This window comes from Pterocles gutturalis, unplaced genomic scaffold, assembly GCF_000699245.1.
Source record: "Pterocles gutturalis isolate BGI_N339 unplaced genomic scaffold, ASM69924v1 scaffold21264, whole genome shotgun sequence".
Classification (NCBI taxonomy): Eukaryota; Metazoa; Chordata; class Aves; order Pterocliformes; family Pteroclidae; genus Pterocles; species Pterocles gutturalis.
The window spans coordinates 17,322-29,449 of NW_010128816.1; the positions used below are offsets into that span (position 1 = coordinate 17,322).

Consider the following 12,128-nt stretch of genomic DNA (forward strand, 5'->3'; position numbering starts at 1 on the left):
TAGCAACATATTCAAAAGGCTAGTATGCTCCTAAATTCCTAATTGCCCTTTCTGTTGCTGCATCACCTCACCTCCACCTTCCCCTGCTCATGGGGAAGGAATCTCACTAGAAACACTCAGATAAGTTTATCTAACGCTAATGCGACCCAAGGGTGGCCATATGGCAGTGACCTGGATCCAGCCAGCCCTGGCCACGGCGGCACACATCCAGTACAAGCATACAGCCATGCTTCTACAGGAGGATCACCCTCCCGGCCTCCAGCAATTTGCAGTTGAGGGATTTCTGGATCCAGAAGTGCGCATTTGTATGTGAAAGCTCTCAAAGCAGCTTCCCACTCCCCATCCTATTGTCCCCTTGCTCTCTGAACCGACGCAAGCATCCATGATACCTTGCAGCAGGAGTTGAGCACTTACGTGTCTACTGAATGAAGAAACACTTGTCTCCCTGTTTGTTTTGAACCTGCCGTTTCCACAGAATATTTCCTCCATGCTTGGCACTCCTGATGTTGAGAACCTTATTGTATCTGTCTTCATTGTGTCTTTTCCAACTGGAGGAATGCTAAAGTTGTTCCTTGAACAGAGGTTACTCTGTCCCTCTGATTATTCTTGCTGCTCTAAACCTTCTCTGTTTCATTATATATATGCTGACAATTGCAGACAAGCACTACAGCATTCAAGAAGCAAGAGCCAGAGAAGGCTGCTACGTCAATGTTTAAAAACTTATTTTGTTCTCTATTCTTAATAACGATTAACAGTCGCTTTTCTTTCTTGACTACTTGTAAGTATTCACAGCTGATTTTTTCACAGATCACACATCAAGATCTTGTTCTTGAATTGCAGTAGTCAGCTCAAACTCAAAGAATTTATGTGTGAAATTTGGATTTATTTTTTCACATGCATCACTTCATTTTCCTATGCTGACTTTAACCATTTCAGATCTCAGTCCATTTTGTAAAGTCCTTTCTGTAATTCTCCATACAACAACTCTTCTGATTAGTTTGCTCTATGTAACTCAGTATCAGCAGCAAATTTGAGTAGCATAATATAGCTAAACACACTAAAGTGCTCATACATCCTTGTCAGCAGGATAAAAAACAAAGTCAGATTCTTGTGGAGGTTCATGGGTGGTCAGAGAGGCCCAGGCCCTGAGAACCTGGCAGCATACAGGAAGGGGGAGTGAGCACTGAATAAAAGGAAACATATAGTTCAGCTTCCACTGCAGGACTGACAGTTCTCCATAGCTTCTAGCAAAGTAATCTAGGCTGTACTCCTGATTTGATCTCTTGTCTCATCAAGTCCTGCAGCACCCATCATCTGGTCCTGTCTTTCGACTTTCTAGAAAAGCACACAATGCCAACACTACCCAATAATCACACCTACCTGAATAAACCTCTTCCTCATCAATCCAAGGCCAGGAGCCTCTAAATTTCCCAAGTTCTTGTACATTCCTTCATACATTTCCTTAAGCATATTTTTATTCCTCTGAGGTTTTAACAACTCGTTTTTGACATCCTCAACCCAATCCTGCAAACAGAAGAAAACATGTGAGTATTGAGAAAAACAGTTTACTGACCCTCTTTGGTAACCTGCTCAGACTGCATTTGGGTCAATTCATGTGCCTTTTGACAACCAAAGAGCAATCAAAAGACTGTGGAAATATTTCCCATTCATTCTGTATCTCGATAAAATGTTTCTACTTTAAGATGATTATGTTTACCACCATAGTGTCTAGTGCAAGCTAAGAAAGCCTCTATGGGACCAGGAGTTGTACCAAACACAAGACAAGAATCCTTTAGACAACAGGGTCAGAGGTGAGACAGGGAAGCCCAGCAGAGAGCAGGGAAAGGGCATAAGAACACAAATCATCAGAAATTATAGAGATGGCCACAAATGATAATTCTGTAATGATTTTAGAAAAATTAAGGAAGATTGACCATGGGGAGGACAGAGACCTTTAAGAAAAAAGCCGAAAAGGCCTAGTGCAAAACAGCCAGCTGGCACAAGGGAGGAAGACCATCAGTGAAAGCTGCTGAAAGCACCCCAACATCATCGCCAGCTGATTCTGGGCTGAACCATTTCCTGTGGCTGTGATGTCAATCGCACTGTGCCAGGCTCCACCCAGCACTCTCTTTCCTAAATAGAGGGTGAGGAATGAAGGAGAAGGGGGGTGAAAATACAAAAAAATACACTTTACCTTAAAAAGCATTATGGGATTAGAGAGCTGTTCCAGCGAGTGAACAAAATCTTGAACTATTCCTCCTCTGTCCAACTTATTTTTGATCCTTTAAAAGAAAAAAAATGCACCACAGCACAACAGGAACTATCATCACCACCTAGCCTGCAGATAAGCAATGATCCAGATTGCCTGCTATATTCAAGAATCTGTCAAAATAATCAGGGGGGGAGGTAGGAGGACTCCCTCAGAATTCTTTCATGGGCTGCATGACTGCCCTTGCCATGCAGCTCACAGTTTTTTAATTAAGTGTCCCACTAGGAAAACAGAAGCTTTGTGATGGGAGCAGAGAGCATACTTGCAACAGAAATGGGCATTAACCAGACTATACATCCCATCACAACAGTTATTCAAGGGTGAGAGTTTGTGAACCACAAGACTTTATCTTCTTATTTTAAGTGAAGAAATTCAGCAAACATATCAGAGATTTGAAAAAAGGGAAAATGACACCTAAAATTGTGTTAGTGGTCCTACAGCACTGTGTGATACAAGTTGACCTTTGCCTGTGGATTAACTCAGGTCTTACTGCACTGCAAAATGGGCACGGGAGGGCTTGCAGAGGAAGGTGCACGCTGCACACAGAGTAAGTAGAGAAGACGACAACAATGAGCTGTCATTCCCCAGAAGGTAACATGCATCCATTTCACTGGCCCTCTCTGAAGTGTGGTAGGAATACTTATTTACATATCTCTGCTCTCACTTGGTATTACAATGACTCTAAATGTCCAAGCTAACTTCATCTTCATCTTTGATGGGTACTGACTCTCACCACTGTGAAGTCTACTACGGTAAGAGCCTTATCATGCACTGGATTTCCCTTCAGCCTCAGCAGAGTAGGAAAAGGAAGAAGAAACTTTGACTACCACGAAATTACCAGCAGAAAGGGCTTGCCCCTCTGTGGTCTTCTTGTTTTTCTTTGAAAAAAATTCTAACTTTCTACAGCCTGGGGATTACATGTACCCAACACTTCAGAAAGTATTCAGGCCATCAACCTGAATAAATCTAATAGTAAGAGAACTTATGTACTGGTTCTCCCTGGGCATTTAAATGACAACACAGTGTGCATGGGACTACCTTCTAATGTTTCTCATGCTCCCGAAAGAAAACAGTTTAATTAGAAAAAAAAAAAAATCTCTCCACTCCTGATTAAAAAACATACAAAAGAGCTACTCTGATTGCAAATTCACCTTTCTACAAATTCCTTGTTCTTACAACCAGCTGCAGTATTTTTGAAACAGTAGCTTTCACTGCTGATCATGAAAGGGTAGATGATTGCCTGGGGATAGGTATTTGCGATCTCTTCAACAGTATGTTGCACGGCTACTGCTTCATCCTTGTCAAGTAGTGCCATCATCTGGCTAATCCAACCAATGAACTGCCAACAGGGTACCGAAGAAAGCTGCAAAAACACAGACACTGATTTCAACTTTGGTCCTCCTCGAAAATACCAAACATGGCAAATGCAAACAAAACTGCTCTGTGGTCCAGCCCGACAGACAAACACATGAAAAGGAAACAGAGAATGTCAACTACATTGCACAAAACATCCCTCAACAAAGCAGATTTCATTATTATTATTTTTACTAGTACTACCACCAGCACCACCACTAACTACTGCTGCTTAATAGGTTTTCCTTTACAAAGATTTGCAGTTCGTTGACCAAGAGAAGGCTTTATACTCAACAAGCTTCTGGCTTTTCTGTCTGGATGCAATATATAATAATTTTGGATCACCACATACAAATAACTCAAAAATTTAAAGGGATTGTTCAAACACCATTGGGTTGAAAGTCTTGATTTGAATAAAAAAAAGCCAGGAAGTAGAACAATGGAATTCCTACCATAGTTTTGTTCTTCCTTCAACTTTAAAGGGGTTGGGGCTTGCCGATATTAATTTCAGTAGAGCATCTCCCACTAATATTTCATGCTCACCTCACTCCAAAAGACCTATTACTTTTCAAAGGAGTGCTACAATGTATTTTTTGTGACAGCAAGAGTCCTCCTGTTTCATCCCTTCCTACCTTTCTAATGGAGTTTAAGATCAGATTGCCAGTATTCATCTCACAGAAAGAGAGGGGACAAAGAAATGCCTGGTGAAGCTCTTGTGTGGGTGACATTTGTTAACTGGACCAGGTGTTAGGTTCCGTTTGAACCATCAGTTTCACTGTGGCCACGCGTTGGGCACCTCAGCCGTTTTTGCAAGGTTCTCACTTTCTTGGGATAACTAAGCCATGTTTCTGTCTCTCGAGTTCTTCCTCTAACAGCACGTGGCACTCTGTGAGCACCAGCACAATGGGCGTGAAAACATGGGCAGGCCAAGGTGGGAACAAGCATGAGTCACAGAGGACCTCTCAGCTTATCTGGCCCACCATGGACAGAGGGTATCCTGCTGTGGAATGGCAATGGAGGGACAGGTCGTGGGACGGAGGAAGAAGCTCCAGTAATCTCTGAAGTGAAGCAGGACAGGGAGAGGTAGGAGAAGTGGAAAATGGCTCTGGTAAAGCTGCTGGCTTCCTGCATACAGGAAACTCAGCCTACACAAACAAGATACGTTCCTCACCGTAACCCTATGCATTTTATCAGCCCACTTAAATTGTTCAGATGGAAGAAAAAAATGCAACATAATTTTTCTCCAGAAGCTCTCAAACATTTGGAATCAAAATAATGATAAAAAGTTAAACCTCTAAGAAAAAAGTTTCTGTCCATATGAATTAGACTCAGCAAGTTAGGGAAAAGAAAAGGAACAATGATGGTATGAAACTTATCTGATTTACCTGAAGCAAAACTTACCAGTCTAACCTCTCTGTCCATCCAACCTCCACCCCCACCTTTTAAATTCAATTTATAGCAATATTTGCTGCCAGGAAAATGGAAGCAACTAACCTCTCGTGTCACTAGACCCAACGTCTCTGCTGGATATCTTTCAATTATTTGCAGCAGTCTAGGAAATCTCAGCCTGGCTTCTCTGGAGTTTAGTTTTAAGGCTTTTATCATTTTCTCCACCACAATAGCTGGGAAATGCTGCAGATCTGCAGTGTTAATTTCTGCCAAGAGACATTAAACAAGAATTATCAGAAACACCATCACTTGTGCCATGTCTTTGATCATCTGGAACATTCATCTTTACAATTCAGTATTTTTTTTTCCCCCATGTATTTTTTATTTTTACTTTGTTCTCCTTCCCATCTGTTTGAACTGCAAACATCAGCAATACATGTACTTGGGAGACTGTAAGGATTAGCTTATCAGGAAGCTGCATCACCGCTGGTATCTTGCCTGCTTTAAACACAGCACTACTGTGGTCTGGGAAGGAACAAGGGAAGCATCTGCTGGGTATGATATATACCTTGCAAGCGAGAGGGAGACGAGTGATTCACTAGTACCAAACCCAGCAATAATGGGGGGCGGGGGGGAGGGTAAGGAATATAAATGCTGTTGAACAGGAGGACAAAATGTTACATTTAAATTCAGGCTTGCTCAGTGAGATATCCTGGGTATCACAACAGCTCACGTATCACAAATAAATCCAGCTCATGCTTAGGAGAAATGCTGACTAACCAAGCAAGCCTTCTTCTTCCCTGCGTAGATGCTGGTCACAGAAACTGACTAAAGTCATATAGGCATCGGTAACCCCCATCACATCTACATATTCCATGGACTGGGACTGCACTTCCTCTTCAGACTTCCTCGTGGCACTGCTGAAACACTGGAAAGCCTTCTTGTTCAGACCTGCCAATACCTGAAATTCAACCATAGAGAAAAAAAGACATATTAGCAAGCAGCATTTAGCAATTCTTTTTGAAACTGGAGCTTGGTTGCAACTCTTGAGTAGATAAAACTTTAAACATATTAGATGTTTTGAGCAGCTGATACAAAGGGAAAAAATTGGGATGTTATTTCTAGCAGTAATTTCTAGAATTTTCATTTCCACAATTTTCAGTGGAAAAAAAATGAAACACATTTTCAAGTTAAATTAGTCTCTGGAAAATGTTATGTGGAATTTTTATAACTGCAAAAAAGTTAATGTTACTAGAGTTTCCACAGTTAACAGAAAACACAATTTAAAAATGCAATTTTTTCCTATTAAGATATATCTGCAATGTCTGCATAACAACTCTACTTAGAACTTGTGTTAAAAAAAGCATGTGTCAAACTATTTCAAATTTGATGTCTTTTTCCCTATTACAAACATAGTTGTATTGATCATACGTTTCTCATGCAAAAATGGACTTGAGAAGATGCTTTACACCTGAACGTTTATAAATTAAGTACATGTATTCTCATATTGCCAACAAGCTTACCAACCTCGGACATCGTGGCTATTGTAGTCATTAAATAAAATACAAAATTACTGCAGAAGTTGGAACAACTTTTCCAACTTCATTGGGAAAACGCTGTAACTGAAATTAAATAGTTTGAATTTCAGGTAGGTAGAGGGAAACTACCAGGGTCAGAGTACTGCTTAATATTGTGCTAAAGTAAGGCTAAGCTCCTTAATCCTACAGAAATATCTGATATCCCAGTCTGACGCATCTGACACAGAAGAGCTTTTATGTTCATTTTTTAGACTTCCTTAAGAAGAATGCTCTTAAAAATTAGCTAATAAAGCTTAAGCTTTCATTCAAGTTTCTGCACACCTGAAATTTTAAAACCTTTTTTGCAGGAATCTCTTCTTTATCTGCTTTTCTTTAACAACCATAAAAACACAAATTAAGAACAATTTTTTGCTGTTTTATACCGATACGGTTCATATCTAAGGGTCTTCATGGTAGCTTTACAGATTAGTAGAAATAGGTCAGCAGCGGTACTTCAAATTCTTACTCAATCAATTTGACAGACAAGAAGTCAGTGCCACAGCCTCTGGGACAACTGACAATACACCTGATTTCAGATGCAACACAGTCTGTCACTATGTTCTTCAAGTGCACACCTCCCCAAAAAAGGCAAAGATGACCTGTATACTCTGTCTTGAAAACCCCTCTCCTCTCTATCACTAAAATTATTTAGATAAAGTGTATCAGTATCATTATGAATATTATAAAGATCTCTTTATGAAATAGAATAGTCTGACAGCATGAAGAAGCTCAGAAATGCCAAGACGAAAAAAAGGCATTATTTGAGAATCATATTCCCGAGCCTTGTCTGGCCACTGTGCATGCAGGTGCTATAACTATGTCTTTCCCCTTCACACATAACGCAGGAACATAGAAACACTCCCCCAGCTAAAAAGGCTACAGTGGTGCAGAACTCCGGGAGAGCTAAAACAAGACAAAACAGCAACTACAGCAGTTTTTGGTTTTTCTCTTCCCCCAGCTGGTGCTCCTGGACAAATTACTGCTAATAGCAGATGGGTTTCACATTCTCTTTATCTATCCATATCCATCACTACATACTGAAGTAGTGATTACAATACTGAAACACCTAAAAGCTTTTTCCCTTTTAATTTACCTTTTCAGGACTTTCAAGACTTTCTCCTGATAGTACTGATATTTTTCTAGCTTTTTCTTCCTCAATTTGCTCAAGGCATCTTGGATCCTGACCAAGAGCATTGGCCATGATGTGGTATGTAGTGCCCAGAAGAAGATTCTGATTTCGGAAGGCCGTTACGTTCTTGTTAAGATACTCAGATTGAGTATCTTCTGTTGGAATTCAAAAACAAAGTTGGTAATTTGACGACAAAGCAGCTTTGTATAATAAACAAAGTGAACAAGGAGAAGGCTGTTACCAAGCAGGGAGATGGTTTTTAACACTGAGAGCAGACGTTCAGGACAGCTCTGGTTCCGGCTGCAACTATGTGTAAAGCGGCAATAGGCATAATTCCACCTCACCAGCCAGTCTTCCCGTGTTCTGGCTTCTTTGCGTAGGTCTTTCAAAAGCTTCTTGGCAACTGAGAAGCTGTTCTATATTCAGATTAAGACAGAATTTTCACATAATATATCTGAAGAGGAAATAAAACCTTTCTGCAAACAAATTAATGGATGAGATTATTTAAGCAACACAAGTAAAGCTATAAGATGAAAAGAGGCCCACTGCTTGTTGGGTCTTGTATTGAAAACCAGATTTGTGCTAGAGAAATTTGAAAAGAAAAAAGAGAAGAACAGAGGTTTGACAAATTGAGGCAATTAAAATTATCTTATCTGCATGACTAAATAGGCATTAACTGTTCTGTGGTACAAACATATGGGGAATGTAACTTGATTTATAACAGCATTAAGCAAATCATTAATGTTTGTGTTTTGATGACATGTTTCATATAAAGTAACATTAAAGGAAATCTTATTTTTCATTTACTCCTTTAAGAGCGTATAGTCTACACAGCACTAATATTTGGTTGTTACTGTGCTTAAAATAAACTCTGTCAGTGATTGCAGATTTCTACAGCATCTCAGAAAATGAGGGAGCCCTTGACTTTAATATTATTCGTCTTAAACTTGAAACACCAAAGGCCCATTATCAAACACGGCTGTTTCAGTCATTTTAACAGTCAGACCCAAACCAAAATTTCTAAGTCATTTAGCTTTAGTTCTTTAATGGTGTTAACCTAACAGCATTAATGAAAACTGTAAAAAAAAAAAGTTTCATCACTGCTGACTGGCACATTTCCAGCAATGATAAATTATCATCAATTTTTTAACTAACATTTATCCATTTGTTTTCTTTCTCTGTGGAACTGACTTTCTTGAGCTTCCAGAATGTCCTGGACAGCAAGGTCAAAGACAGACAAGGTCTGCCCTGGCGAAAAGGTGCCCTAGACAACCAACGAGGCTTTTCCAGCTGTAGTTTCTATATGTTTTCCTCACAAAACTGGAAGCTTTCAGACTGTACAGTCACCTGTTTCCTGGAACTTTCTATCATCTTCATTTTCATGTTAAATTTGCAGCTTTTAATCATGGAGTAAATGTCTTCACCCTGTTGATCCACTTCCATTTGGTCACCAGCATCATATTCTTCATCCACCTCCATACTCTCATTGGCCTGATCACAGAGAAGTTTCTCCTGCAGTTTGTCAAGAAAGAAACACCTGCACAATGACAACAGGAGTACAAATCACTCTGGCATGCATGCAAGGGAATAAACATTCAAAAGTGTTGGGTCTGCCCAACAGTAAACAAAGCTAAGAAAAAATTGCAAGCTATAGTGACCACCATTAGCAAGGGCTAAACACAGCCCTCAGAGTCTGGAAAGTCACAACCAAGGACAGGTTGACCCTGAGACCCTTCTAGGATCTTGAATCAATGAGATTAAGTATTAGAAAATGTACATAATAGAGTAGGATTTTTTGTTAGTTTGTTCCTTTAAAATCATAGCTACAACCTCCAAGTTGACCAAGACATAACTTGCATTCCAACTTGACAGAAGTGCAAACAAACAGGAATTTATTTATATAGTGTAAGTTGCCAGGCTGTATTTTTTGTCAACCTGCAATTCAAATATGTATGCAATCAGCACATATAAACATTGAAATTTGTGCTGCAGAAAAGACCAGTGACCATACTCAACATTTGAAAGGGAATTTCCACTAATCAATGCTAAATCCCTTTCGTTCTACAACTAGCCCTATCTAATTTAATAGCATTTCTTATTACGTAGACTGTTATTCAACGCAGGGGAAAGCACTGCAATCTGGAGTAGGGTCTGGCACTGAATAAAGGCATATCCTTTGTCATTTAAGATGAGATAAAGGTTTTTTAAAAGCACATAAAATTATTTAAGACACTGATAACCCTTCAAGTCATAAACATTTTGAGATTTTGTAAAGGAGCAATCCATACCATGTATTCTGCCTAATATTTAATTACAATAAGCTCTTCTGTAGCCATGCTTTCCTGACACCCAGAGATAATAAAACAAATTACAGAGCACAGTGGTTATCAACAGAGATGTTGGAGAAGTTGTCCCCCAGGAAAGGATAAAGAATCTAGATTTGCACAGGAAGAATGGGTTGGGATGAAGATGGGATACCATGAGAAAGACAGAAAACTTTCAAATTCAAAAAGGCATTCCAGCTTCTTCAGAGTTACTCCAAAGGAGTTTCCAAGGAGCCTTTGTTCTTTCTAGCAACAGTAGCACAGCAAAAGCCTCCAATTACAGCACTGGTCATTAACTTCCCTGTAAAGACCTGAAGCACTGATAATGACAGGGCTGGGCTCATGTTGTACACTCCCTAACTTTGGAACTGCTTACAAAGCAGGGAAGTATTTTTATTCATAATGGATTAGCCTTTTGGGTGGTGTTTCCGTGAGCTGAATGGAGCTGATCAATTACAAGTGGATATGTTCAAGGGCTGCTGAAGTGGGCTAGCCTGTACAGTGATACAAGTCACTGAAACAAGAAAATGCCTAAATTAGGAGTCACGTTTCCATATTAAAATGTGATTTATTCCTTGCCCATTTCTCAACCTCCTTTTGCTTCTCACTACAAGTTAGTCACAAAAAAACCTGCTATACTGATAAAGCTATTACAACACTTAAAGAAGTAGTCATACACTGGATCAACAGCCCCCCATATGAAAACAAAGCAGCATTAGAAAAAGCACCTCTCTGAACAGGCAGACAGAACAAAAGCTAACCCAAGAATGTAATTTTACCGATTTGTAATGACATCATCCCAGATGTTCATAGGATCCATTTTAGCATCTGGATATCTGCTTGTCCAAATTCTGAGAAGTCTCTTAAGGGAAGCCTGTGAAGCTAAGTTACCTAGAAATCAATTAAGAATACTCTGAATGCATCTAAATCCAAACAGCATGAAAAAGGCCGAAACCAAACATAGTCCAACATTCAAACCACAAAACTGCATTAAAACAACCGACTTGCATTTCTGAGCTTGTGTTAAATACACTACTTGGTGATCACACTGTTTTTGTTTATTGCTGAAGCACAGAAGATTCAATAAGGACATTAGTGTCAGCTGTCACTGGGAATCACCATTGGGTAGGTACCTTTCCATACAGGATTATGCTGGAGTATAGTGGAACTGTTAACTAAATTTAATAAATAATTCAGTTTATGTAAATAAATTTCAATTTCATGCCTAGCTCAGCTATAAATTGTATAACACATCCATCCTTTACCTCTGCTAACCTCTATTTGCTACCAAAAGTAACCTCAACAAAAAAACCTTAGTTTAAAACTATTACTTACTCTTCTAAAAGAGATACTTAACCTGTATCACAATAGCTAGGCTAATAAAACTTTGCAATAGAACACAGACTTGTCTTCAAGCCTGTCCTGCACAACTGCAATAGTTCTTACTGTCAAGAACACAGTAAAATGCAATTCTAGACCTACTCTCCTTCAAACACGAGTTCAGTCCTCTGAGTGTGGAAACAAATTCAAAGTTCAGGAAACCATGATTATTTAACAAAATGAAAGGAAAATGACATAAGAAAAAAAAAAGTCTTTACTTCTCTTCGTCATAAAATTGATGAAATCCTGTATTTCTGTCAAAGCTTGTACAGACTGTAGTTTGGTCATCCGACTTTGATACAGCAAAGTATCAATGCTGGAATAGCTCTGAAAAGAAAGGGAGAGAATGGAAGACTTAGTATACAGACTCTACAACATGGTTCACCTCAGTGCTCTACAAACTATTTATCTGATGCTGCTATATATTATGCTCTACAACCCTTTTACAAGTAATTTATTAACATGTAATTTGAGAGCAACTCTGCTTTGGACAAGTATAGAGGCATATTCTAGCTGCAATTCCTATCCTAGGCTTTAGGACAGTCCTACAGTCTAATCAAAACTTGGGAACGGATGGAACTTGTAACCTCTCAATGTAATATGCTCTTTTAAAGTTTGTTCTGGGGACAGGAGGCTTCTGAAAAGATGAATGAAATAAACCTGCTATTAATCTGCACAAACAATTACTCTGAAAAATTTCTAATAGA

At 39.3% G+C, this 12,128-nt stretch overlaps 1 protein-coding gene across 1 annotated transcript in view; it reads right to left on the bottom strand.

Moving 5' to 3' along the window:
* The window catches only part of PRKDC (protein kinase, DNA-activated, catalytic polypeptide), a gene marked incomplete at its 5' end in the record, with an annotated part of 67,708 nt that overhangs the window by 10,226 nt on the left and 45,354 nt on the right, over positions 1–12,128 (bottom strand). The window contains 10 exons of the mRNA XM_010079760.1: positions 1,381–1,524; positions 2,195–2,282; positions 3,421–3,632; positions 5,117–5,277; positions 5,792–5,972; positions 7,682–7,872; positions 7,959–8,133; positions 9,065–9,254; positions 10,821–10,932; positions 11,640–11,748. Of these exons, the coding sequence (XP_010078062.1) occupies positions 1,381–1,524; positions 2,195–2,282; positions 3,421–3,632; positions 5,117–5,277; positions 5,792–5,972; positions 7,682–7,872; positions 7,959–8,133; positions 9,065–9,254; positions 10,821–10,932; positions 11,640–11,748 (1,563 nt within the window). The remainder of the gene's footprint in view (positions 1–1,380; positions 1,525–2,194; positions 2,283–3,420; positions 3,633–5,116; positions 5,278–5,791; positions 5,973–7,681; positions 7,873–7,958; positions 8,134–9,064; positions 9,255–10,820; positions 10,933–11,639; positions 11,749–12,128) is intronic.